Here is a 24,644-nt window from a genome sequence, read left to right on the forward strand (position 1 = left end):
CTGTTTCCACAGTTTTTCCATCTATTTCCCATGAAGTGATGGGACCAGATGCTATGATCTTTGTTTTCTGAATGTTGAGCTTCAAGCCAACCTTTTTCTCAGTTATGTCCAACTCTTTGCAACCCAATGGACCATCTGGCTCCTCTGTCCATGGGGTTTTTCCAGGCAAGAATACTGGAGTGGGTTGCCATGCCCTCCTCCAGGGGATCTTTGCATCCCAGGGATCGAACCCAGGTCTCCTGCATTGCAGGCGGATTCTTTACCATCTGAGCCACCAGGGATGCCCCATAAATGATTGTTGAACAAGTGAATGAAACCAAGAGCAAGAGCAATCAGCAGACGGGATTCAGGTCGTGAAGAATAGCACTTTGACTGGTGAACAACACACATCAAACTAGAGAGCTTTGTGAACTGTATAAAGAAAGTGTTGATTCCTAGAAGTAACGGGGAACTGTTAATGTATTTTATAGAGGAATAGTTTGTATACATACAAAATGCACATATATTAAAGGTACAGTTTGGTGAATTTTTACATTTGTATTATATATACTTGTGTAATTACTGCTCAAATCCAAACAAATATTTCCAGAACTTCAGATGGGGAGCTTTTATCTTGATTCACAGCATTTTGGATAACAAGTCTAGTCTGTGGTATAACTAAGATTGGAATTACGACAGCCGTTCTTGATACTAGCGCATCTTTTCAGTTGAGTAAAAACTCTAGTTCATACCATTTAACTACATGACAGAACAGTGCACTGACCAGCATTTATTATCATCAGCATGTGTTGGCACTTTATATTCATTACTTCATTTTATCCATTCCATGGGGTTGTGTTACGATCCTTTTTTACAGATGCTGAAGGTTAAAGAGGTAATTTGCCTTAGGTTCCACAGCTAGGAAGTAGTAGAGTTAGAATTAAATCCAGCACTCTCCATCATCAGAGACTGATCTCCTGTTGGTGATCTGCTGCCTCAAATATCTGGGAACCAAGTTTAGGTCACAAAAATTTTAAGTCTTTGGGATAGGAGGTGATGATTTATCTTTCCTACCTGCACATGATGAATGCTATTTTTAGGCACATTATGACCTGTGGCTTATTAGAATTGAGAGGGAAAGGGGTCTTTGGTTATGTAACAGAATAATGTTTCTTAAGATGGATCTCTTATGAGGGGCAGTGCTGCTTTTAGTGAAGATGGTTCTTTAAAATCTATATATAGCAAGGTCTCTGCAAATTTTGAAAATAGGACACAGCAAAGATGAAATGTAGGCCTAAAATCCAGAAATTGCAACAGTTAACTTATCTTAAACATTAATGAGTGGAATAAATGCATGCCAGTCTTGGTGAAGAGGCAAAATTCTTATAACATTAAGACTGTATTTGAAGAGCCAAGACAACATCTAAAGAAAATATGTAACTTCCATAGTCACAGAAAGGAAAAACAATTGTCCTCTGCATTGCTTAAACCAACAGTCCTCTATATGTGTTATTTTCTTAATTTGGTATCACAATGCAAAGAAACACATCACAGTGGAAGAATTTGAGCTATCATACATGACTTGAACATTTGAAAAAAATATACTTAATATTTGTCCATTGTGTTTTCAGACAAACTGGGAGGGTCATTGTGGCACATTAAGGGATAACTTGGGAGTCGTCAATGAAGCTTAGGTTTTGCAAGATGAAAGCATGGCAGGAAGTGTCAGGTTACTATGGAGAAACATATTTCAGGAAACTTACCTTAAGATTTAAATACTGTGCTTTACCCAGGTTGTTTGGTGAAAGACTGCTTTCTCTGTTGTTTAGAATAGTGGGTAAAAAGAATACGTTGCCAGTTATATTTATTTTTAGAAGAGGTGTGGGTTCCAGAGAGTCAGTTCAAAGATTGTTTTGATATCTGTTTATTTTAAAATGGGGATGGGGTGGTGATGGAAATGGCTTTCTACTCAAAGCCGCGCCTGTTGGTAATTTTTAAAAAAAATCAGTTCAGTCGCACAGTCATGTCCGACTCTTTGCGACCCTATGGACTGCAGAATGCCAGGTTTCCCTGTCTGTCACTAACCCCTGGAGCTTACTCAGACTCCTGTCCATTGAGTTGGTGATCCCATCCAACCATCTCATCCTCTGTTGTCCCCCTTTTCCTCCCACTTTCAAACTTGCCCAGCACCAGGGTCTATTCAAATGAGTCAGTTCTTGCATCAGGTGGCCAAAGTATTGGAGTTTCAGCTTCAGCATCAGTCCTTCCAGTGAATATTCAGGACTGATTTCCTTTAGGATGGACTGGTTTGATCTCCTTGCAGTCCAAGGGACTCTCAAGAGCCTTCTCCAACTCCACAGTTCAAAAGCATTAATTCTTCCAGCGCTCAGCTTTCTTTGTAGTCCAACTCTCACACCCATACATGGCTACTGGAAAAACCATAGCTTTGACTAGATGGACCTTTGTTGGCAAAGTAATATGCTTTTCCTTTTAATTAGTGACGGACAGGGAAGCCTGGCGTGCTGCAGTCCATAGGGTTGCAAAGAGTCGGACATGACTGTGCGACTGAACTGATTTTTTTTAATATGCTGTCTAAGTTGGTCATAGCTTTTCTTCCAAGGAGTAAGCGTCTTTTAATTTCATGGCTGCAATCACCATCTGCAGTGATTTTGGAGCCCAAAAAATAAAGTCTCTCACTGTTGCTATTGTTTCCTCATCTATTTGCCATGAAATGATGGGACCTGATGCCATGATCTTAGTTTTCTGAATGTTGAATTTTAAGCCAACTTTTTCACTCTCCTCTTTCACTTTCATCAAGAGACTCTTTAGTTCTTCACTTTCTGCCGTAAGTGTGGTGTCATCTGCATATCTGAGGTTATTGATATTTCTCCCAGCAATCTTGATTCTAGCTTGTGCTTCATCCAGCTCAGCATTTTGCATGATGTACTCTGCATATAAGTTAAATGAGCAAGGTGACAATATACAGCCTTGACACACTCCTTCCCCGATTTGGAACCAGTCTGTTGTTCCATGTCCAGTTCTAACTGTTGCTTCCTGACCTGCATACAGATTTATCAGGAGGCGGGTCAGGTGGTCTGACCTGTTATTAAGGTTATTAAATTCCCATGTTATTAAGAATTTTCCACAGTTTGTTGTGATTCACACAGTCAAAGGCTTTGGTGGAGTCAGTAAAGCAGAAGATGTTTTTCTGGAACTCTCTTGCTTTTTTGATGATCCAGCTGATGTTGGCAATTTGATCATTTAAATGAAGCCACCAAAAGGGAAATAGAATTACAGCTAAATTCTGTATAACTAAAGTTACCCCCAAAATACAAATAAAAAATAGGAAGTACCGTTCAAAATTTAAATAAATATATAAAGTCAGGGTAGCAAGCAGATTAGTCCCTGCCCCCTCCCCCTCCACCCCCATACTAGGTTTGCTGCCCTGTTCAGAGTGTTTACTTTTAAGTAGCTTTTTGATCTGTGCACAGCTCACCTTGCAGGGGTTGTCTCTTCAGAACAATGTGTCCCTGGAGCCAGCAGGTCCAGTTTCCAGGAGCCCTTACTTGAAGCATGACCGAACACCTTCAGTGCTCATTTCTAGCATTAAGCTGCCTTCCTCCAAGTCATCCCTCAGATTTTGTAATGAGGTTAGTGGCAAAATAGGCTTTGAGTAGGTCAGTCAAGAGGGAGAGTAAGGGAGACACTCAGAACTGACATCAGTGTCCTAGGTAGTGCCCTTCTGGATGAAGGGGGAAATCGGTTGTCTTTCAGATGCGTGTTTCTGCTTTCTTTTTAAAATCTTTTAAAAAGATTGTGAAATGTAATCATCAAACATTAAGTGATTTGCTAGGACTCCTCGCTTCTTCCTCTGCTGCCTTAACTGCCCTCCTTCTGGTGATGACTTCATAAGGTGATGGTTGGGTGACTTTGCTAACAGAAGAGGAAATAGTTGGAATCAGTGAAAGAATAAGTTTGAGATTCATGCAGATTAAAAAACAAATCCTGAAATCATGTCCTTTCGGGTAATACACAAGGCAACTGAAAGATAAGGTGTGAGAAAAGTAAGGAGATGATCAGGCATTGAATCAGGCAGACTTCGTGCTGTCTCTCTTGTTGCAAAACTGTTACAGTTTGTTTTAAGGACTGATGCCTGACTCTGGGTTGGAGATGGACCTGAATTACAGCTAAAGGTGTGTTTCTAGTTTTTCTGGAACTTGAGATCTAGAGTTTTAGGTGTATGTAAGTTAATTATGAAAAATGAAAAAACTGCAGTAGAGCTTTTACAGTCTTCTTACATGTTTCAGATGTGAAAATTCAGAGATGTTTAGTACCCTTTCTCCACTTGGAAGCTGCTGTGAATAGATTTCATTTAATAGGGAGTTGACATAGTAGGATACACTTTAATACAGTGAAAATATTTTGATGAGTTCTGGGTGAAATTATGTTGGTACTTGGGCAAGCAGGCATAAATTTTAAAATTATGTTATTTTTCTTACAGTCTTATTTTGTAACGGATTATGATCCAACCATCGAGGATTCCTACACAAAGCAGTGTGTAATAGATGACCGGGCAGCCCGTCTAGACAGTAAGTAATCTTCCTTTATTTGATGGTTCACGTATCATATTTTTTTAAGTAAGCTTTGAAGTTTTGCTAGGTTAAATAACTACAGTTGAAATGTTAGATGATCTTGATATAAGTTCATCTTTTTCATTAGTTTTAATTGATGAATCTACATGTTAGGCAATTTAAATGTAATGTAAAACAATAACTGGATTGAGAGCAGGTAAAATTAGTCATGTCACTGTAACTTGTTAAAATTGTGTTTATTGGGACATTTGGAAAAACAAACGAGGTTTGGCTCTTCCTGCATTTTGATGAAGGCTAAAATGGGTGAAGTAAATATAGAAAAACTTCAATATTTGCTAACTTGCTTAGAGTTTATAGCACAGCTGCTGCTGCTGCTGCTGCTAAGTCACTTCAGTCGTGTCCGACTCTGTGCAACCCCATAGACGTCAGCCCACCAGGCTCCCCCGCCCCTGGGATTCTCCAGGCAAGAACACTGGAGTGGGTTGCTATTTCCTTTTCCAATGCATGAAGGTGAAAAGTGAAAGTGAAGTCGCTCAGTCATGTCCGACTCTTAGCGACCCCATGGACTGCAGCCTACCAGGCTCCTCCATCCATGGGATTTTCCAGGCAAGAGTACTGGAGTGGGGTGCCATTGCCTTCTCCCAGAGGCCTCAGCAAATAGTGTTTTGTGCTTGGCTAAACATTCCACTCCTCCATAAGAGAAAGGGCTATGCTTTTAACTTGTAAGATTCTTTTATTCACAGAGATCAATGAATACCTCAGCACCTGTACATTCAGTATGGTATTTGGGGGGGTGGGGTGCACCATCATTTCCTTCTTGAGTTTACAGGTATCTTTTTCAGTTGTTTTCATAGAGGAGGTAAACATCCAAGTGACTTCAGAGGTTATCTGACTCTGTCTGCCTGTATGGATTTGATATTTTTAACCTTGTCATTGCTATGCTAATGTATTCTAATTACAAAATCAACCTGCACTGATGAAGTTAACTCTGCGGCTGTCTGCTGTTGGAATACATTTGTCTTCATCATTGAAAATAAAGTACTAAGAGGGGAATGCTGTTTAAAAAATTATACCAAGTGTGATGTTTTCCACAGGATTCACATTAACTGGGCCTGTCCATGTGAGGGAGCCATTTTTGTGAGATGAACGCATGAACATCATTACATTTCTTGTTTTTTCTTTAGTTCTGGATACAGCGGGACAAGAGGAGTTTGGAGCTATGAGAGAACAGTATATGAGAACTGGCGAGGGTTTCCTTTTGGTCTTTTCAGTCACAGATAGAGGCAGGTTTGTATCAATATTTAACCGTAGATCTCTCCTGTTCATGCCTAGATCACTGTTCATTAAATTTGCATTCTTGTTTATATAGGAAAAGGAAAAGTAAGAAAGTACTAAAAGGGGCAGGGGAGTCTGAATTCTGATACTTGACCAAATTAATGAATTTGTTTTTGTTTTTAGTTTTGAAGAAATCTATAAGTTTCAAAGACAGATTCTCAGAGTAAAGGATCGTGATGAGTTTCCAATGATTTTAATTGGTAATAAAGCAGATCTGGATCATCAGAGACAGGTGAGTGGGTTTTGCTCTTGGGAAACCAGTTATAATTATGTACGTGAACAGCTATATTTAATGAGACAGTGCTGTGATCAAAAACACTGTGCTGAGTGTGGCACACTGGATTTGATAGGAGTACCGTAACAGGTGACAAATTAAAAGGAAGTAGACTTGGGGATATTAATTTTTTGCATATTACACAGAACATCAGTGGACTATAAACCTGCAGGTATTTTATACCAGCTCCATTCACATATTATAATTTTTAAAGTAAGACCTACAGCTCTAATTTAGTTAGATACTTTAAAAATTACCCCTGTGCTGTGCTTAGTCACTTAGTTGTGTCCAACTCTCTGTGACCCTGTGGACTGTAGTCCACCAGGTTCCTCTGTCCAAGGGGATTCTGCAAGAAAGAATACTGGAGTGGGTTGCCATGCCCTCCTTCAGGGGATCTTCCCAACCCAGGGATCAAACCTAGGTCTCCTGCATTGCAGATGTATTCTTTACCATCTGAATCACCCAGGTAGTCTAATTCAGTGTTAATACTGAATTACCTCATTCAGAGAATGACTTTAATTTAAATAACAGTATTTGAACTTTTCCTAAGTCCTGTTAATCACCTGGGCAGCTCTAACTGCCCAATAACCTGCAGGAAAATAATATTTTTAGTATTTAGTTGCAAGCTTATTTATACTCACTTGTTCTTTACCCAGTTATTTCACATTTGATTTAAAAAATTTTTGGTATATATTGGCCACTCATCTTTTTGTGGGAGAGGGTAACAAGATCAGATGTAAGCTAATGGAGGTGCTGCGTTATTTAGGTCTTTAGTCTTTACCCCTCGTCTGGAATACAATTGTTTAAATACTTTCTTAACTTTTGCTGGTATTTAAGTTCCCCTTTTTTATGTAATCTTGGTGTTAACATAATCTTTTGTTGACAGATTTTGTTTGAAAGTGCAGACACCAGGAAATGGATTGGCAAACAGCATTGAGGACAGACTTCCATTTTGTAATTAACCATATTTAAAGCATAATCTTTGATTCTTGTGCTCTATTTGTAAAGTTTTAATGAAGGTATACCAGATTTAAGACGTGAACTTGAGAGGATGATACTGTTCTAATGCTAAGATTTAGAAGTGTTTACCTGATGTAGAATAAATTTTACCGCTACTTCTCTTTCAGATCTGATTTATTATAAAGTTAAGGTGAAAACATTCTATCTTCATTTCAAACCAGAATAAGCTGTTGAAAGTAATTTAGGACATGGCATTGATCACATCCTAAAACCTGGAGTAAACAGTCCATCTTTTTTTAAAAAATTTATATTTTATCTTGAGGTGACTGTTTTCTTAAGCATTTCTCAATCTAATTATATTTATTAAATATTGCTCAGTAGGACTTTTTTTACTGCTCTTCTCAGCACTTTCTAGCACTGGAAACATTTGTAGATGTTGTTGGATCTGAGAAGTAATGGCAAAGTAGCTCTGCAGGGAACAGGGGGTTCTTGCTGTATCTAATGCTGGATAGATAGATTTCCTGCCCTGATTTTTCTCAAGCTTTTTCATGGTGGTAACTCCAGTAAAGAATTAGTTGGCAGGCTTGGGCCGAGGTGGGAGTCTTCTATACGTTTGGCACGATTAGGGAGAACAGAGAAGGGGAGAGTGTGTCCACCAGAACTAAACAAGTCTTGCCATTGTTAGCTTGGGGAATCAGTATGAATTATTTTTAAGCCATTTATATAGTGAAGATTGCTAGTATTTGGAGTGTGGTTTCCATCTGTCTGCAGATATTAACACATCAAGGTACTTTGGCTTTGTTTTATACCATAGATTTATAAATTTTTCACCTTAAGTTTTTTCTTTTTTTTCTTTATAAAAGTAATAGAGTCTCAGAGTAAAATAACACAGTGATAAGAGAAGCAATATTGGGATTAAGTTTAATATTTTCATCACTTCAAAGATAGGCAGTGAGCTTGAAGTCAGTTCTTTATTTCTGTGCTTTAAAACATATGCACAGACCTTAGTTACTGTGTAAACACTGAAAGGTTCAAATGTATATATGTATCCAAGGGAGAAAAGCAAATGGCTGAAAACTGCTTAATTTTCTGCTCATTCCTACAGGTCTCCTCTCTGAAGGATAGGCACAAAGAGACATCTTATTCCTCCCATGCTTTGTCTTCTGTTTTCTAGGTTCCTTCACACCCACACGTGGGGCGTTAGCTAACTCACTTAAAAGTCATCGTCAGTACTCTCATGTGAGAGCCTTCAGTGCTGACTGGAAATCCTCCTACGTTTCCTTAGTCCATTCATTTCCCACTTGTTTGGATAATTAATACTTACTTTCTCATTCTTAAGTTTATAACACTTCCCTTGCCTCATTCTCAGCAGATTGAGGATGAGTGGTATTTTCCTGTTTCCCTGAGAAACTTCCGCATGTTCCCACCTGCACGTACACTAACCTAAGTGCACATGTGCCCCAACAGTTTTGCTTCTCCCCACTCGCGTAGATAAACCAAACCTCTCTGACCAGCCTCTCTGGTAGGCACTGGAGCCCATCTGTTCCTTCTGGGCATCACCCCAGCAGTTGTTCTGTCCAGGTGTTCCAGTTCTCTCCTGTGTGATCATTTCCATCAGCCTGAGACATGCTGCAGTGCTCTCATCTTTAAAACAAAAAGTAACCATAGCAAAATGGCAGCCCACTCCAGTATTCTTGCCTAGAGAATCCTGTGGACAGAGGAGCCTGGTGGGGAGCCTGGTGGGCTGCTGTCCATAGAGTCGCATGGAGTCGGGACACAACTGAAGTGACTTAGCATGCATACATGCTTTGGAGAAGGAAATGGCAACCCACTCCACTGTTCTTGCCTGGAGAATCCCAGGGATGGAGGAGCCTGGTGGGCTGCCGTCTGTGGGGTCGCACAGAGTCGGACACGACTGAAGTGACTTAGCAGCAGCAGCAGCAACCATAGCAAATGCTAATCTTACATCCCTCTTTGAGAACCCTTTTGCTGCTCCTCCAAGTAAGCGAAACTCCTTAGAAGTGTTGTCTACACACTCATTCTCTGCTTCTTTTCCTTTCTGGCACTGACTGCAGGCATGTAGCGCCCGATCATGATCACCGCTTAACGCAGATGTCAGTAACATTGGACACAGATACTCACATCCTCCTTTTTGAAACACTCCGTTTACTTAGCTCTGGAGCAGTATTCCCTGCGCCTCCTCCCTCCTCCCTTTGTTGATACCGCCTTGTCTGTGTCAGGTATCTTAGGGCTGAGGCAGACTCTCTCCTAGGCCCTGGGTGTACAAACATAACCTTTCCCCTCCTAGCCTCGAGGGCCTTATTCATAGTAGTTGAAATGCTATACTAAAGGTTTCTTACCTTTGAAAACCCTCTTCAGAATTAAAGGTGATATTCTGTATATCTTGGCATCCTTACTTGCTTTACCAGCCGAACCTGGACAGGCCACAGGCATAAAAACTTCCCCTTGTTTGGAAATGCTGACTTTTTGGCCATCTCTTTAGATTCATATTCACTAACCAGTCTGATTGCCGTCAGTTGCTGGTCAGCTTTGTCTTAGACATGGTCCTTTGGACTTGCTCTAGTTTCTGTCCTGTTTTTCTTACAGAGCAAATGCCAGTTCCCTATGTTCTTTATATGTGGGTCAGCCCTGGGTATCCCTACTACTGCTTCTGAGATTCTGAACCCATTAGGGAGGGGAGATCAGCTGGAAGAGGCTTTGCTGCTTCCTTTTGGCTTCTGTATGTCTCTGGACTTGATTCTTGCATCCCCTATTCATCCAGCTTTTATAGAACACTTTATAGGCACTGATGACAGAAAACAACAAAATCACTTGACAAAGAGAGATCTGTAGAATTTGAATGGCAGTATTCCACATACCTGAGCCCTTAGAGAGACTGATCATTTTGTTTATACTGTCAGAGGTGTAGTGAGAAAATATAGGTAAATGATTTGCTTGCCCTTGCTAAAATGTAAACATTATTAAATATGACAGCATATTAATTCTGAAACTTAATACAGCAGCTGTGTGTGGGCTTGGATTGTGAACTTCATGATAGCTCTGATTTCAAATTCCTTGTCCTTGACTCAGCCTGCTCTAGAAATCAGGAGTTTTTGTGTGTGTCTCTCTCTTTTTTTTGTTGTTCTTTTGATTTTCCCCCTTTTACTTCTCCTGGCTTAGTTTCTCCTTTCCTCCTTGTTAAGTGCTTGTCATCCGTAATTTGAGAAAGGAGCCGATTTCACCTGTAACAATGTATTACCTCAGTGTGCTTATCCCCTCTTCTTCTATCGGTTCCTTGACCACAGTGTGCCCCTGCATCCTCCCAGGGAAAACAGGCTCCTCCCCACAGCAGTAGAGTAAGGGTCTTTTCTGGCTTTACCTGTTGGTACCTTGTCTGCATCTAAAAGGTTTGTAAGCACTATGAGGGCTTCTCAGTTTTGACCACTTTGTTTTGTTCATGTTTTATCCTTAACACATAGAACAAAGTTGCTGAAGGAATGAATCAAGGCATCAGTGAATCAAGATGTGGTATTAAAATGACTGCATAATATTTTTGAAAAACAAATTTTGCATCTGTAAACTTAGGTTGTATTGTTAACTCAATACAACCCTAAATGAGTATTGCAGATGTTGTAGTCTATTCCTATCAAACCCCATTTGTTTAATAAAATTGCTCTCATCATTCCCATTTTGCTCTTCTCTATTTAAAAATACATAGTGTTAGATAAACTTGTATTGTTGTGGATTTCCACTAAGATTCATTTGTGCCTTTGAACTGAGTCTGACTGGAGGTTTCCAAACATAAACCTGAATTTCTTGCATCATGTTCACCCTGGCTGTTTAAAACGAAACATTTCTGGGTAGCACTCATATCTACCAAACCAGTTTTAGGATTTGGTATCTTTATAAAATTCCCTAGTTGGGGAACCTCCGGGAAGTCCTTGTTTATGTGGCTCTCAGTTCTTTGTTGATTTTTCGCTTCACAGTGTTTTGGCTTTGTTCCATGTGGTGTTCTTTTTGTCATATTTTTTTTGCTTTTGTGGTAATGATGCTGTTTTTACTTCGTAACTAAAAGTATGCTCAGTAAGCTCATAAGCAGCACTATATGTGGTTAGAGATGTCTTGACCAGAAACGTGTGTGTGAACTTTGCTAACCTCAGTTCCTGGAAGACTGATGTGAGACCGTGCTAACAAACAAACAAATGAAGCACAAAAACAATTTTCGCAGTGGGATTTTTTTTTTAACCATCTAGACTATTAATTCATTAATTTTTCTTAATTGTATAAAGAGGGGTTATTTGCTGTTTCCCTCCAGCTGAATTATATCATGTCAGCGGCAGAGGGCAAGGTAGCTTTCTGAGGAGTAATTGAGCAGAAAGAGCAATATTCTTAAGGATGTGTATTTCCCTCCCATAATCAAATTACCTTATATTAGTAAAGGAAGTAATTTATTGAGATTGACATGTCTCAAATATTTATTTTTACTTTACTTCAAAATAAAAGAAGAGAGACATAAGTATTTGGTCATACTCTATTTCTTTAACGTGTATTTATTAAATAACTTCTATGTCCTCTTCTAGGCTCTGGGTGTACAAAGGCCTTACAACTTAGCTAAAAATGGCGTAATGGTGGGAGAATGAAAAGACAAAATCAATAATTGTAGTGTGTTGACTTTTTTTGCTAGTCATTAAAGAATGTGAAGCACATTCTGGGATACTGTAAAAACAATAGTAAGAAAGTTTTTGATTCCTCAAGTCTTGAATTATTAGTACGAAATGAATTAGTATAGAGTTGGGAGAGAAGGGAGGCTATCCCAGGAAGAAGGAACAGAATTTTTGACATGAGGCTATTTTTGTAGGAAGGAATTTCATGTCAACTTTTCTTAAAAAGGAATTTTCCTGTCTGAATTGGTGGCTCTTTAAATCTTTCTTTTCATACTTGGCTTCCTTACTCATTATTAATTGCTTGCTTAATTAGATTAATTTATATTTCAAACGATAGGCCTGTGGTATGTGTACTGTTGTGAAGGAGAGGCAGAGTAAATTTTAAAACTGTTAAACTTACATATACCAGTGCTGTGTAGAACCTGCCTGCTACTCTTTTTAAACACAACAGGGTATAATCTGTTATAGAGTAATTGTTAGGTGTATACATGCTAATGTAATAGCCTAATGATATTTCACTGAAGGTGCTGAGTTTTGTGACTGTAATATTAAATTAGGAGAACAAGCTACATGAAAGGAATAGATGGAACAATGCTTAGAGCTGAAATAGGGCCAGGAATAATTCATATTCTAGTCAACCATAGTGGCAAACTCACCTCGAAGTTAATATCTAAAAATTTATTTCAAAAGCAAAGGTGAAGTAAAGACTTCTCCCAGATATACAAAAATGGAATTTATTACCAGCAGACTTACATTAAAAGAAATGCAAAAAGAGGAAAACTATACCAAATGGAAATCTAGATCTATACAAAGAAATGAAGAACACCTTTACCCATATATGTGGGTAAATATAAATTACTTTTAGTATTGTTACTTAAATCTCCTTAAAACATAATGGGATGTATAAAACAAAAATAGTGTAGGTGGTAATAATAAAACTTATCAGGAGGAAGAAACATACTGTTAAAAGAATCTTAAACTATACATGGATTGACATTCCATTTGAATTAGACAGAAGTGAAACATGTATATTATAAACTAAAGCAATTATAAAAATAACATAATACATACCTAGTTCATTAGCCAACCAAGATGATAAAATGGAATTGTGAAAACAGTACAGCTTATTTAATACTGAAAGACTAAATGCTTTGTCCCTAAGATCAGAAACAAGTCAAAAGTATCCCCTTCCACTGTTGTCTTTGAGGTTCCAGGCAATATGGAAGGGTCAGAAAAAGAATGAAAATGCATCCACATTAGAAAGAAAGCAACAAAAAGCTGTCTTTATTAACAAATGGCATGATTGCTTATGTAAAGAGAGTCTGTGGCATTTACAAAAATAAAAACAAAAAACACCTAGATAAGTGGATTTAGCATAATTCCAGGGTCTAAGATGAAGGTACAAAAATTATGATTCTGTTTTTGCAGAGAAAAATCTATATCCTTGAAAAAGATGAGAAGAATGTGGTTCTGTATGTATGACAGGTTCCTAAGTTTTCTGCTTTTTCCTTTTTGCTCATCTATAATTTTCTCACCTGTATTTATTTTTTTTGTGGTAATGGCAGCAGTGAAAGTCTTTTTTTTAAATATATATTTTCAGCCCCATCATATAAATATAACTGTAAAATATCAATAATAATAATAGTATTTCAGCCCTCTTCGTTTAAAACACATATAGGAGATTTACTTATATTCAATTAGCATTTTCTTATTCTGACCTGGCATTTATATGTCATCAGCAAAGCCACCCTTCCATGCTTACTTTCCTTCATTGCCTTGTGTAAGGAAGTCATTATGAGGGTGTGTGGTTCTATTCATTGTTTTTTTTCCCCCATGTATTTACCTTGAGTCTTCCATGTACCAGGTACTGGGGAATGCAGATGGGAAGAACATCCATGGCTTCTTGATGCTTGTCCTGCTCTCCAGGTTCACCTCTTGCTATGCTCTCTCTTGACTTGTTGTATTCCAGCCATTCTAGGCTTTTTCAGTTTCTGGAACTTGGAGCACCCTCACACCTGGTATTTCCTTTGTCCCTTTCCCTCATCCTCTCCCCAGGCCCTGTGCAATTATAAAGAGTTCATTCTCTAAGTCTGTGAGTGTGTTTCTGTTCTGTAAATAAGTTCATTTGTATCATTTCTTTTTGGATTCTGCATATAAGAGGGATACTTCTTCACCTGGACCCAACTCCATAGTCTTTGTTTAGTTTCTAATGGGAATATCACTTCTTCAGGGAGACTTTCCCTGACCTGCCCAGAAGGGTTATAGACTCTCATATCACTTTGTATACTTCGCAGTACTTATCACTATTGTATTGAATACTTTTGAGTGATCACTAGGCTAACATCTTGCTTCTGTCGTGTTCTGAGTTTTTCTGCAGAGCTGGGCTTCAGCAGTCTGTGTTAAGCTGTTAAGTCTCTTGGTTCATCTTACGACAGACAAACTTGGTCTCTGGCTGGATTAACAGTGCAGTTGGCCAAACAGTAGATAGAGCAGATTTAATTGTTAATACTGTACCTCAAACACAACTCTTGGAATTTCAGGTAACACAGGAAGAAGGACATCAGTTAGCACGGCAACTTAAGGTAACATACATGGAGGCGTCAGCAAAGATTAGGATGAATGTAGATCAAGCTTTCCATGAACTTGTCCGGGTTATAAGGTAAGCAGAACACATACCAGAAGTTTGTTTTAATTTATTGAATTTGATGGGTAGTCATGTGCTTTTTAAAATAATTAACTGGGGGGAAAAATCACCATTAAATGTTTTTAGTAAGAAGAAGGAAATTGTAGGAGCGATTCTTGGAAGCATTTTTGACATAGTACGTTGAAAACTTTAATTATGTGTGTATTCTAGTTGCTTCCAAAAAGCCTAATTTTATTGTGTTGAAGGAGAGTACACATAGATTTTGAAAAGAATCAATGCAGCTTCTTCCAAAGGCAGAGGTGGTGTGAAGGTAGTGAGGAGAGCAGCTCACACTTGAATGGTGACCTTTGTCGGATCCTGTGCTAAGTGCTTAGTGTGTATTACTGCAGTTAACCCCCACCACAACCCAGTAATGCCCCCACTCTGAGATGAGAAAACAGGTACAGAGAGGTTAAATGATTGGAGCATATTAAAATGGCAGAGCTGGTACTTAAATCTAGGTCTCTGATTCCACGCCTGTGTGTGCTCTTAGCTTTACTTCTCACCCATTCCCCGCTGGCTACGAGGAAGCCAGGCCTTAAGGGTTCAGCAGTCCCGCAGGACACAAAGTATGATATCCATACTTCATAGAGGCTTTCTGTTATCTGGCCTAGGGGGCCCCTGTGATTCAGAAAGAGTTAATAGGTTCCAGGAAGCTTGAGGTGGTGAGTGAGATAGGCTGGAGTTTTTGTGTGTGAGTAATAGTGAGTTGCTTTAATGGGCGGGGTTTGGTTAGTTTGCTGGTTTGGCCCCTACTTCACCCTCTTTTCTTAGATCTGCTGGTTTGTCTGCTAGTTAGTTTGACAAGTATATGGACCTAGTTCCTGTTAGTTGTACATCTAAGGTGAATTGACATCTGAGCTATGGGCTTCTATTGTACTTTTTTTTTTTTAAACCACTTTCAAGATATTCTTTGTGGGGTGGAAAAGAAGTGAAGATTGTCTTTTTGTTTTTTTAGTAACTTGTTAAAACCCAAATTCTGTTATTTTTTAAGGAATGTAGAGTTTCAGTTTCTCAAGTTGGAAAAGATTTGAGAAGTGAATAGTGACATACGATATTGTGAATATATGTAAAGCCACTGCGCTATACACTTAAGAATGGTTAAGATGATACATTTTATGTGTATTTTACCATATGAACCAGTGCTTTAAAAAATTTTTTTATTGCTTTTCTTGAGATATTTTGTCCTTGGTTTTGGTTCTCAGAATTGATCCATATTTATCGGTCAGTCAGGAGTGAGGAGGGGGTATAGGAGACTTTTTTTGTGCCAGAGACTGTTAGACATTTGAACATAAACAAAAATCTTCAATCCTCATAGCAAACTGTGATAGTTAGGGTTTTATTATCCCTCCTAAAATAACAGCTCAGAGAGGAAACTAACTTCTGTAATACAGACTTGTAGCTACAAAGTGGCAGGACCGAGATAGGAATGGCATACCTCATAAGGGCAGATACTCTGGTGATAGGTGTTCCTTCCTAAAGATACCTTGGAGTCATGGAATTTCAAACTGGGAAGGGAACTTAGAGGTTGTTGAGTTCAGCATCTCACCTAACTGAAGACTTGCCCATAAATGAAGCTCAGACAGGTTTGCTTATGCATTTGTGTATCCCTGCCCCCAATGATTGGCTTTGATTCCCTTGTTGAAACTTAACACCGACATGCGTATGCATGAAAACCAGATTGGTCCAACAGTAACCTACATTTTAGCAATATATTACCAAAAAGACAATTATATGTAGATTTTTCTGTCTTACAGGAAATTTCAAGAGCAGGAATGTCCTCCTTCACCAGAACCAACACGGAAAGAAAAAGACAAGAAAGGCTGCCATTGTGTCATTTTCTAAGAATCCCTTGACTTGTAGCTGCCAACTGCCAGGAAAGCCCTCCTCTCCTCCTCTCCTTACAGTTTACATCACGTTGGTACCTTTCTAGCCTTAGATAAATGGTCACCGTGGTAGCCTTAGACCAAGAAGCTGACTGATCCTTTCCATGAAGCTAATCCAGTGGTCATTTCAAGACAGATTTAATGGAAACACTAAGGCTGCTTCAAAGATTATCTGATTCCTTTAAAATGTATATCTATATACAAAGACACATTCTTTTTTTTTTTTTTAAAGCTTACTTTTAATAGGGATGAATCAGTTTTGGAATCTAAGCTGTTTGCCAAGCTGAAGTCATCGGTTGTGAAATAACTTTTAACTTCTGGAATCATATTGCCTACTGTTACTCTGAATAGAAACATAGGGAGTTTTTAAAATGTGAATTTTTGCCTATCTCTAAAAATTTTGATGTCAACTTTAGTTAACCTTAAATACACTGAATTGAATCCACAAACGTGAGACATCTCAGACCTTTCCTGATGCTATAGCCTTTGTTTTCCAGTGGCCAAAATACCAAAATGCCTATTGTATTTATAGGTTAAAAATTGTGTGTAAAGCCTTTGCTGTTACTCCTACTCTTAAAGATAATATTCTGTGTGGCCAAATATTTGGACTCATTCTGGACTTAGGCATTTCACTGTTCTTGGTATTTTAATTTAACTCTTTCTCACAGCCATGTTGAGAGTAAAAATAAATAATTTCTGTCTGTCTTCCTTTTCACGTATTTCTGGATAAGGGATTCAAAAAACTAAAACTGTTTTTGTTTGTAATATAAAATATGGAATTGATCTTTCCAGGGTCAGAGATGATTGATGTTTTGCTATATACTTTTATACATTATTTTCTTATCAAACTAGTTAACAAGTATTTTTATATGTTTGTAAGCAAATATGCTTTCACAGCATACCTTGTGTATATGTAAAGTATTTAATTCTCACTGTTCACTTTTAACTGACAAAGAGAAAAAAAAAAGTGAAAACTACATAAACTGTGGTAGAATCCTACATGCTGTTCTGGTCCTGGTTGTACCCACCTCTGGCCAGTCACATAGCTACTCAAGAAACCTTCCCAATAGAGTACAACAGGATGAGAATCTGAAATCACTTCCAGTATCCCCTACTAGATATTGACTGTTCTATCAAGTAGTAAGTGGTAAAACTTTTAACTGACAAGTAGTATAACTATGGATGACTTCTGACTTTGTTTTTTAATTCTGTGGATTGTGTTTAAACAATTCAAAAGTTTGTTCCTGATTTTGAGATACTAAGTGGTATTGCACAGTTGTCACTTTATTGAATGTGTACAACAGTTTCATGAAGTTTATAAAGCATACCCTTGTATAGCTTCAGGTGCTAGAATTAAAATTGATCTGTTATCACAAGATGATGTTTGATGACTTGTTATTTTGGTGGTTTGTTGGAGGAAACTTGTTTGTAGTTCTATGCCGTTTCCCTCAGATTTGAATCTAAGATCAGTACTGGTTATTTAGCAGGTGAACTTGAAGTGAAATGGAATCTTGCGTTTTAGTGTTCTGGTGATTTCCTGAATATTTTCTTAAGTCATTGTTTCTTAAATTTTTTCTGTGAAGTGCTCCTGCCAGATGCCCAACTGTAGAGAAGAGAGAAGGGTGAAAACATACACATACACCCTCTCTGAAGAAGCAAAGCACACAAATTTGTTTGAACGCCTATTAAAATTATGACAGTATTTATTCTGTTGGTTTTGATGCTATAGTACTATCTCACAACCTTGTTAATACTTTCAAGTTGGGGAATTTTTTAAATTTATCATTTGTAGCTTCAGATAGTAAGAGACTCTATACAACGTTCATATTTAGTGGGAAATCTCTTATTTTATTCTGAGTAAATGCTTGGTAGCAAAGCAGCCTGGACGTTGAATTTGATTATCTCAATTTACTTTTTTTTTCCTCTCTGTGCTTCACTTGGATGCCTTTTACTCCTGTGTATTCATGTTCCCTAACCTTTTCTTCTGCAGTTGTTCAGTCTGCTGTCAATCCCATCCAATGAATTTTTCATTTCAGACCCTTACAGTTTTTCCTCCTTCTGTAGACCTGTTTTTTTGTTTAAATATATCTTCTGTTTCTTTCCTCATTATGTTTATGTGTTTTGTTATCCAGCCCCTCTCAGCTGAGTTCCTAGAGAATTGAGTCTAATGCCTTGCCTGTTGTATGTAGTGAATTAACTGATCTTCTGTTCATCTGGAATGGTCCTAGCTGTGTACCATTCTTGAGATAATTGAGAAAATAATCCCTCAAATAACTTTTTTGTAGTGCTTCATTCTCTTGCAGAACCCTGATTGAGAAAGGCTGCTTTGAATAGTTGGACATAGTTATAATAGCTGGGTGATATCCTTGTCCACTGATCATATTTTAAATTTTTGGATCTCTTTGTGTTCACTGTTTTTTTCCTCTAGTTATGGTCTCATTTTCCTGCTTCTTTGCATGTCTATTAAGTTTTTATTAGATGCTGGACATTATGGATTTTATCTTGTCGGGTGCCTAGATTTTGTTGCCTTCATTAAAGATTGTTGGGCTTTGTCCTGGTTGCCGGTTAATTTATGTGTAGTTCAGTTTGATCCTTTCAAGTCTTGTTTTTAACCTTCATGCAGTCTCAAGTAGCTTTTTTTCCAGGATAGTTTAGCTCCACGACTAAGGTGTGGCTCTTGTGGGGTCTCTACTGAATGCTCTGTATAATGAGTGAAGTGAAGTGAAGTCGCTCAGTCGTGTCTGACTCTTTGCGACTCCATGGACTGTAGCCTAACAGGCTCCTCCGTCCATGGGATTTTCCAGGCAAGAGTTCTGGAGTGGGTTGCCATTTCCTTCTCCAGGGGATCTTCCAGAACCAGGGATTGAACCCGGGTCTCCCGCATTGTATGCAGACTCTTTACCGTCTGAGCCACTAAGGAAGCCCGTATAATCAGTGAAAACTCTCCAGTTTAGTTTGTGGGAAGTCAGACAATCCCTAGCCACACATATGAGCTCTTTTCCCAGTTCCTGGGTCATTCTTTCCCTAACCTCCTGGAGTTTCCCCTTATACATGCAAATATTAATATTTAACAAAGACTCGTTGACCCTCTACATATTTTTGGAGCTCTTTTTTTCCTCTCTCCCCTCCAGAAGTTTGTCCTGCAGCTTTCAGCTGCTTCAAACTTCCTGATCTCCAGTGTCTCTCTTTTCAGCTCAGGGAAACATTTGTGCCCTGCTTGGAATCCTCTACCCCCTCTGCAATCTGGAATGTGCCTCTCGGCAGAAAGCCAGGACAATCTTAAGGCTTAGTTTACTTTTTTCCCTTCCATCAGGGATTGTAGTCCTGTGCTGCCTGCTGTATGTTTGATAACAGTTGTTTCACTTATTTACTCAGGTTTTCTGAGGAGGGTCGGAGAAGGCAATGGCAAGCCACTCCAGTACTCTTGCCTAGAAAATTGCATGGACAGAGGAGCCTGGTGGGCTGCAGTCCATGGAGTCGCTACTAGTCAGATACGACTGAGCGACTTCACTTTCACTTTTCACTTTCACGCGTTGGAGAAGGAAATGGCAACCCGCTCCAGTGTTCTTACCTGGAGAATCCTGGACGGGGGAGCACCGGTTATCAGAGAGTATTGAGTAGAGTTCCCAGGACGGGGGAGCCTGGTTGGCTGCCGTCTATGGGGTTGCACAGAGTGGGACGCGACTGAAGCGACTTAGCAGCAGCAGCAAGGTAGGAGGGTAAGATTTGATTCATGCTATTCCATGACTGAAAGATGAGGTCTTTGCCATTTTGTTTCCATCATATAATCAGAGGTGCCTTGTAGCCATAAATATATGACTTGAAATCTTCTCACAAAGAGTGACCAACCTCATAATATGAATAGTTCTTGTCTGTGTGGTCATTCTTTTCCCTCTCTAGCCAGGAGGCTGGCAAACTTTGTCTGTGAAGGATCAATTAGTAAATATCATTGTGGGGTTTGCAAGCCATGTGGTGTTTGTCCCAGACACTCAACTCTGCCACTGCAGCACCAAAGCAGCCATAAGCAATCTATAAATGAAAGAATGTGGCTGTGCTCCAATGAAACCTCATTTGTGGACACTGAAATTTGTACTTCATATCATTTTCATTTGTCATGAAATATTAATTTTTTATTTTTTTCAAAAAACTCATTTAAAATTGTAAAAGTCATTCTGTACAGATGGCAGACTGGATATGATCTGTGGGCCATGGTTTGCCAATCCTGCTCTCTTAACACATTTAACATTCGAGATTACATTCCCAACTTTAGAAGCTGTTAAGTATGTAGAAATTCTTTCAAACAAGATTTCATGAATTAACAGTCATGAGTCTCTGCCCTAGGAATTTTCTCCCTATATTGTTTACTTGGGGCTTTACAACATTCCATAGTTGGACATTATGGCCTATTGACACACCTGTTACATTGAGGATTCTCTCTATTCGGAGCTTCAGAGTTTTATAACATAGATTGGTCTTTTACTTTATCCTTTGACTATTAAAATTCAGTGTAACAAAGTTGTATATACTTGAGTTCTAATTTGTTCCTCTTCTAGCTTTTTATCACCACTTGTTTCATTTATTTATTTTTATTTTTCCCATTCCTATACATAGTGATGCCATTGAACAAATAACTGACAGGTAAATAGGAGAGGATTATAAAGTGATAGGTTTCCGTATCACTTGAACACTTATGGGTACTTAACCAGTGACTGCTTATGAAGTTTCAAAGTACTTTTAGGGAAAAAAAAAAAAAGGCATTTTAATTAAAAAAAAATTCTATTATAGTTGATTTACAATGATGTGTTACTTTCAGCTGTATAGTGAAGCCATTCAGTTTTACATATATTCATTCTTTTTTAGATTCTTTTCTCACACTGGTTATCAGAGAGTATTGAGTAGAGTTCCCAGTGCTGTACAATAGGTCCTTGTTGGTTATCTATCTTAAATATAGTAATGTGTGTATGTTCATCCCAGGCTCCTGATTTATCCCTCCTGTGTTTTTCCTTTGGTAACTATCAGTTTGGTTTTGAAATCTGTAAGTTTGCTTCTCTTCTCTAAATATGTTCATTTGTATCATTTAAAAAAATTAGATTCCGCATGAGTGGTATCATATGATGTTTGTCTTTGATTTACTTCACTTAGTATGATATCTGTGGGCCCATCCATGTTGCTGAAGATGGCATTATTTCATTCTTTTTATGTACATATATACAATATATATGTATCCATCTTCTTTATCCATTCAGCTGTTGGTGGACATACAGGTTGCTTCTGTGTCTTGGCTTGTAAATATTGCTGCAGTGAACAATGGGATTTTTGATTATGGTTTTCTCTAAACATGTGCCCAGGAGTGGGCTTGGGATTGCTGGATCATATGGTAGTTCTACCGTCTTTTTAAGGAACCTCCATACCATTTTCTGAAGTAATTCTATCAATTTACATTCCCACCAGTAGTATAAGTGGGTTCCCTTTTCTCTATACCCTCTCCAGCATTTATTGTTTGTAAACTTTTTGGTGATGGCCATTCTGATTGGTGTGCGGTGATAACTTCATTGGATTGTAGTTTTGATTTGCATTTCTCTAATAATTGGTGATGTTGAGCATCTCTTCGTGTGCTTTTGTCCCTCTGTATGTTATCTGTTTAGATCTTCTGCCCATTTTTTGATTGCGTTGTTTTTTGACATGAGCTTCATGAGCTGTTTATATATTTTGGAGGTTAATGCCTTGTCAGTCACTTACTTTGTAAATGTTTTCTCTCAGTCTGTTGGTTGTCTTTTGGTTTGTTTATGGTTTCCTTTGCTATGCAGACACTTTTAATTTGGTCCCATTTGTTTTTGTTTTTATTTTCATTACTTTTGGAGGTGGATCAAAAAAGAAATTGCTGCCATTTGTCAAAAGGTGTTCTGCCTGTGTTTTTCTCTGAGTTTTATAGTGTCTAGCCTTACATTTAGGTTTTGATCCATTTTGAGTTTATTTTTGTATGTGGTATTAGAGAATGTTCTAATTTCATTCATATATAGCTGTCCGGTTTTCTCAGCACCACTTATTGAAGAAACTGTCTTTTTCTTCCTTGTCTATTCTTGCCTTTGTCATAGATCAATTGACAGTAGATGTGTGGATTTATTTCTGGCTTTCTATTCGGTTCCATTGATCTATATTTCTGTTTTTGTGCCAGTATCATACTGTTTTGATGACTGCAGCTTTGTAGTATAGTCAGAAGTCAGGGAGCCTGATTTCCTCCAGTTCCATCTTTTTTTCTCAAGATTGGGTTTTTTGTATCTCCATACAAATTTAAAACTTTGGGGGTTTTTGTGTCTCCATAAATGTCTGGGTTTTTTATGTCTTCATACAAATTTAAAATTTTTTCATTTTAGTTATGTGGAGAATGCCATTGGTAATTTGATAGGGATTGCATTGAATCTGTAGATTACCTTCGGTAGTATACTCATTTTGACAGTATTGATTTTTCTAATCCAGGAACATGGTATCTTTCCATCTGTTTGTGTCATCTTTGATTTCTTTCATCAACATCTTACAGTTTCCAGAGTACAAGTCTTATGTCTCCTTAGGTAGGCTTATTCCTAGGTATTTATTCTTTTTGATGCAGTGGTGAGATTGTTTCCTTCATTTCTCTTTCGATCTTTCATAGTTAGTGTATACAAATGCAGCAGATTTCTGTGTATTAATTTTGTATCCTGCAACTTGGCCAAATTTGTGATGAGCTCTCACAGTTTTCTGGTAGCTGCTTTAGGATTTTCTGCGTATAGTATCATGTCATCTGCAAATAGTGACCGTTTTTAATTCTTTTCCAATTTGGATTCCTTTTATTTCTTTTTCTTCTCAGATTGCTGTGGGTAGGACTTCCAAAACTATGTTTTGTGTTTTCTCAACATAAAAATGTTGAGAGTTGAACCCTTGTCTTGTTCCTAATCTTAGAGGAAATGCTTTCAACTTCTCATCATTGAGTATGATGTTAGCTATGAGTTTGTCATATATGGTGTTTGTAATATTGAGGTAGGTTCTCTCTGTGCCCTCTTTCTTAGAGAGTGTTTATCTTAAATAGATATTTTTTCAAAAGCTTTCTTTGAATCTCTTGAATGATCATCATATGGTTTTTATTCTTCAATTTGTTAATGTAATGTATCACACTGGTTTGAAGATATAAAAAATACTTGCATCCCTGGGATAAATCCCACTTGATCATGGTATATGATAGTTTTAATGTATTATTGGATTTGGTTTACCAGTATTTCTTTTTTTAAAAAAAATGCATTTATTTTTAATTGAATAATTGCTTTACAGTATTGTGTTGGTTTCTGACAGTATTTCATTGAGTATTTTTGCATCTGTGTTCATCAGTGATACTGGCCTGTGATTTTTTCTTTTTCTTTTGTGGTGTCCTTGTCTGGTTTTGGATCAGGGTGATGATGGCCTCATAGATTGAGTTTGGGAGTGTTCTTTCCTCTGCAATTTTTCAAAGCGTTTCAGAAGGATAGGTTATAATTCTTTTCTAAACTTTTCTTAGAATTCACCTGTGAAGCCGTCTGATCCTGGATTTTTGTTTGTTGGAAGTTTTTAAATCCTGTTTTCAATCTCAGTATTTGAGATAGGTCTGTTCATAGTTTCCGTTTCTTCCTGGTTCAGTCTTGGAAGAATGTACCTTTCTAAGACTTTGGCCATTTCTTCTAGGTTGTCTGTTACATTGGCATGTAGTTGTAGTGGTCTCTTTTGATGCTTTGTATTTCTGTGGTGTCAGTTGTAACTTTTTTCATTTCTAATTTTATTGATTTGAGTCCTCTCCCTTTTTTTCTTGATAAATCTGGCTAAAAGTTATCCATTTGATTTGTCTTCTCAAAGAACCAGCTCTTAGTTTCATTGATCTTTGCTGTTTTTTTCTTTGTCTTTATTTCATTTATTTCTGATCTGATCTTTACGATTTTTTTTCCTTCTGCTAACTTTGGATTTTGTGTTTTCCTCTTTCTCTAGTTGCTTTAGGTGTGAGGTTAGATTGTTTGAGGTTTCTCTTTTTTCCTGAGGTAAGATTGTTCTGCTCTAAATCTCCTTAGAACGGCTTTTGCTGCATCCCATATGTTTTGTTGGATCGAAGTGTTTCATCATCACTTGTCTCAGGCATCCTTCTTTGTCTGTTGCAACATTCTTTATTTTAAAGTCTATTTTTCTGAAATGAGTATTGCCACTCCAGCTTTCTTTTGATATCCATGTGCATGGAATGTCTTTTTCTATCTGCTCACTTGGTCTGCATGTGTTGCT

General features: G+C 38.0%; 1 protein-coding gene across 2 annotated transcripts in view; it reads left to right on the top strand.

Moving 5' to 3' along the window:
* RRAS2 (RAS related 2) overlaps positions 1-17,749 on the top strand; it is an 80,000-nt gene extending 62,251 nt beyond the window's left edge. For both annotated transcript variants that reach the window (XM_055423334.2, XM_088843073.1), the window contains exons 2-6: positions 4,481-4,568; positions 5,756-5,858; positions 6,030-6,138; positions 14,345-14,463; positions 16,245-17,749. In XM_055423334.2, the coding sequence (XP_055279309.1) occupies positions 4,481-4,568; positions 5,756-5,858; positions 6,030-6,138; positions 14,345-14,463; positions 16,245-16,332 (507 nt within the window). In that variant the 3' untranslated portion in view covers positions 16,333-17,749. The remainder of the gene's footprint in view (positions 1-4,480; positions 4,569-5,755; positions 5,859-6,029; positions 6,139-14,344; positions 14,464-16,244) is intronic.
* Positions 17,750-24,644: the final 6,895 nt, after the last annotated feature.

The sequence above is a fragment of the Moschus berezovskii genome, chromosome 14 (assembly GCF_049115385.1).
Source record: "Moschus berezovskii isolate FMDL1 chromosome 14, NW_MosBer_1.0, whole genome shotgun sequence".
In the NCBI taxonomy this organism is placed as follows: domain Eukaryota; kingdom Metazoa; phylum Chordata; class Mammalia; order Artiodactyla; family Moschidae; genus Moschus; species Moschus berezovskii.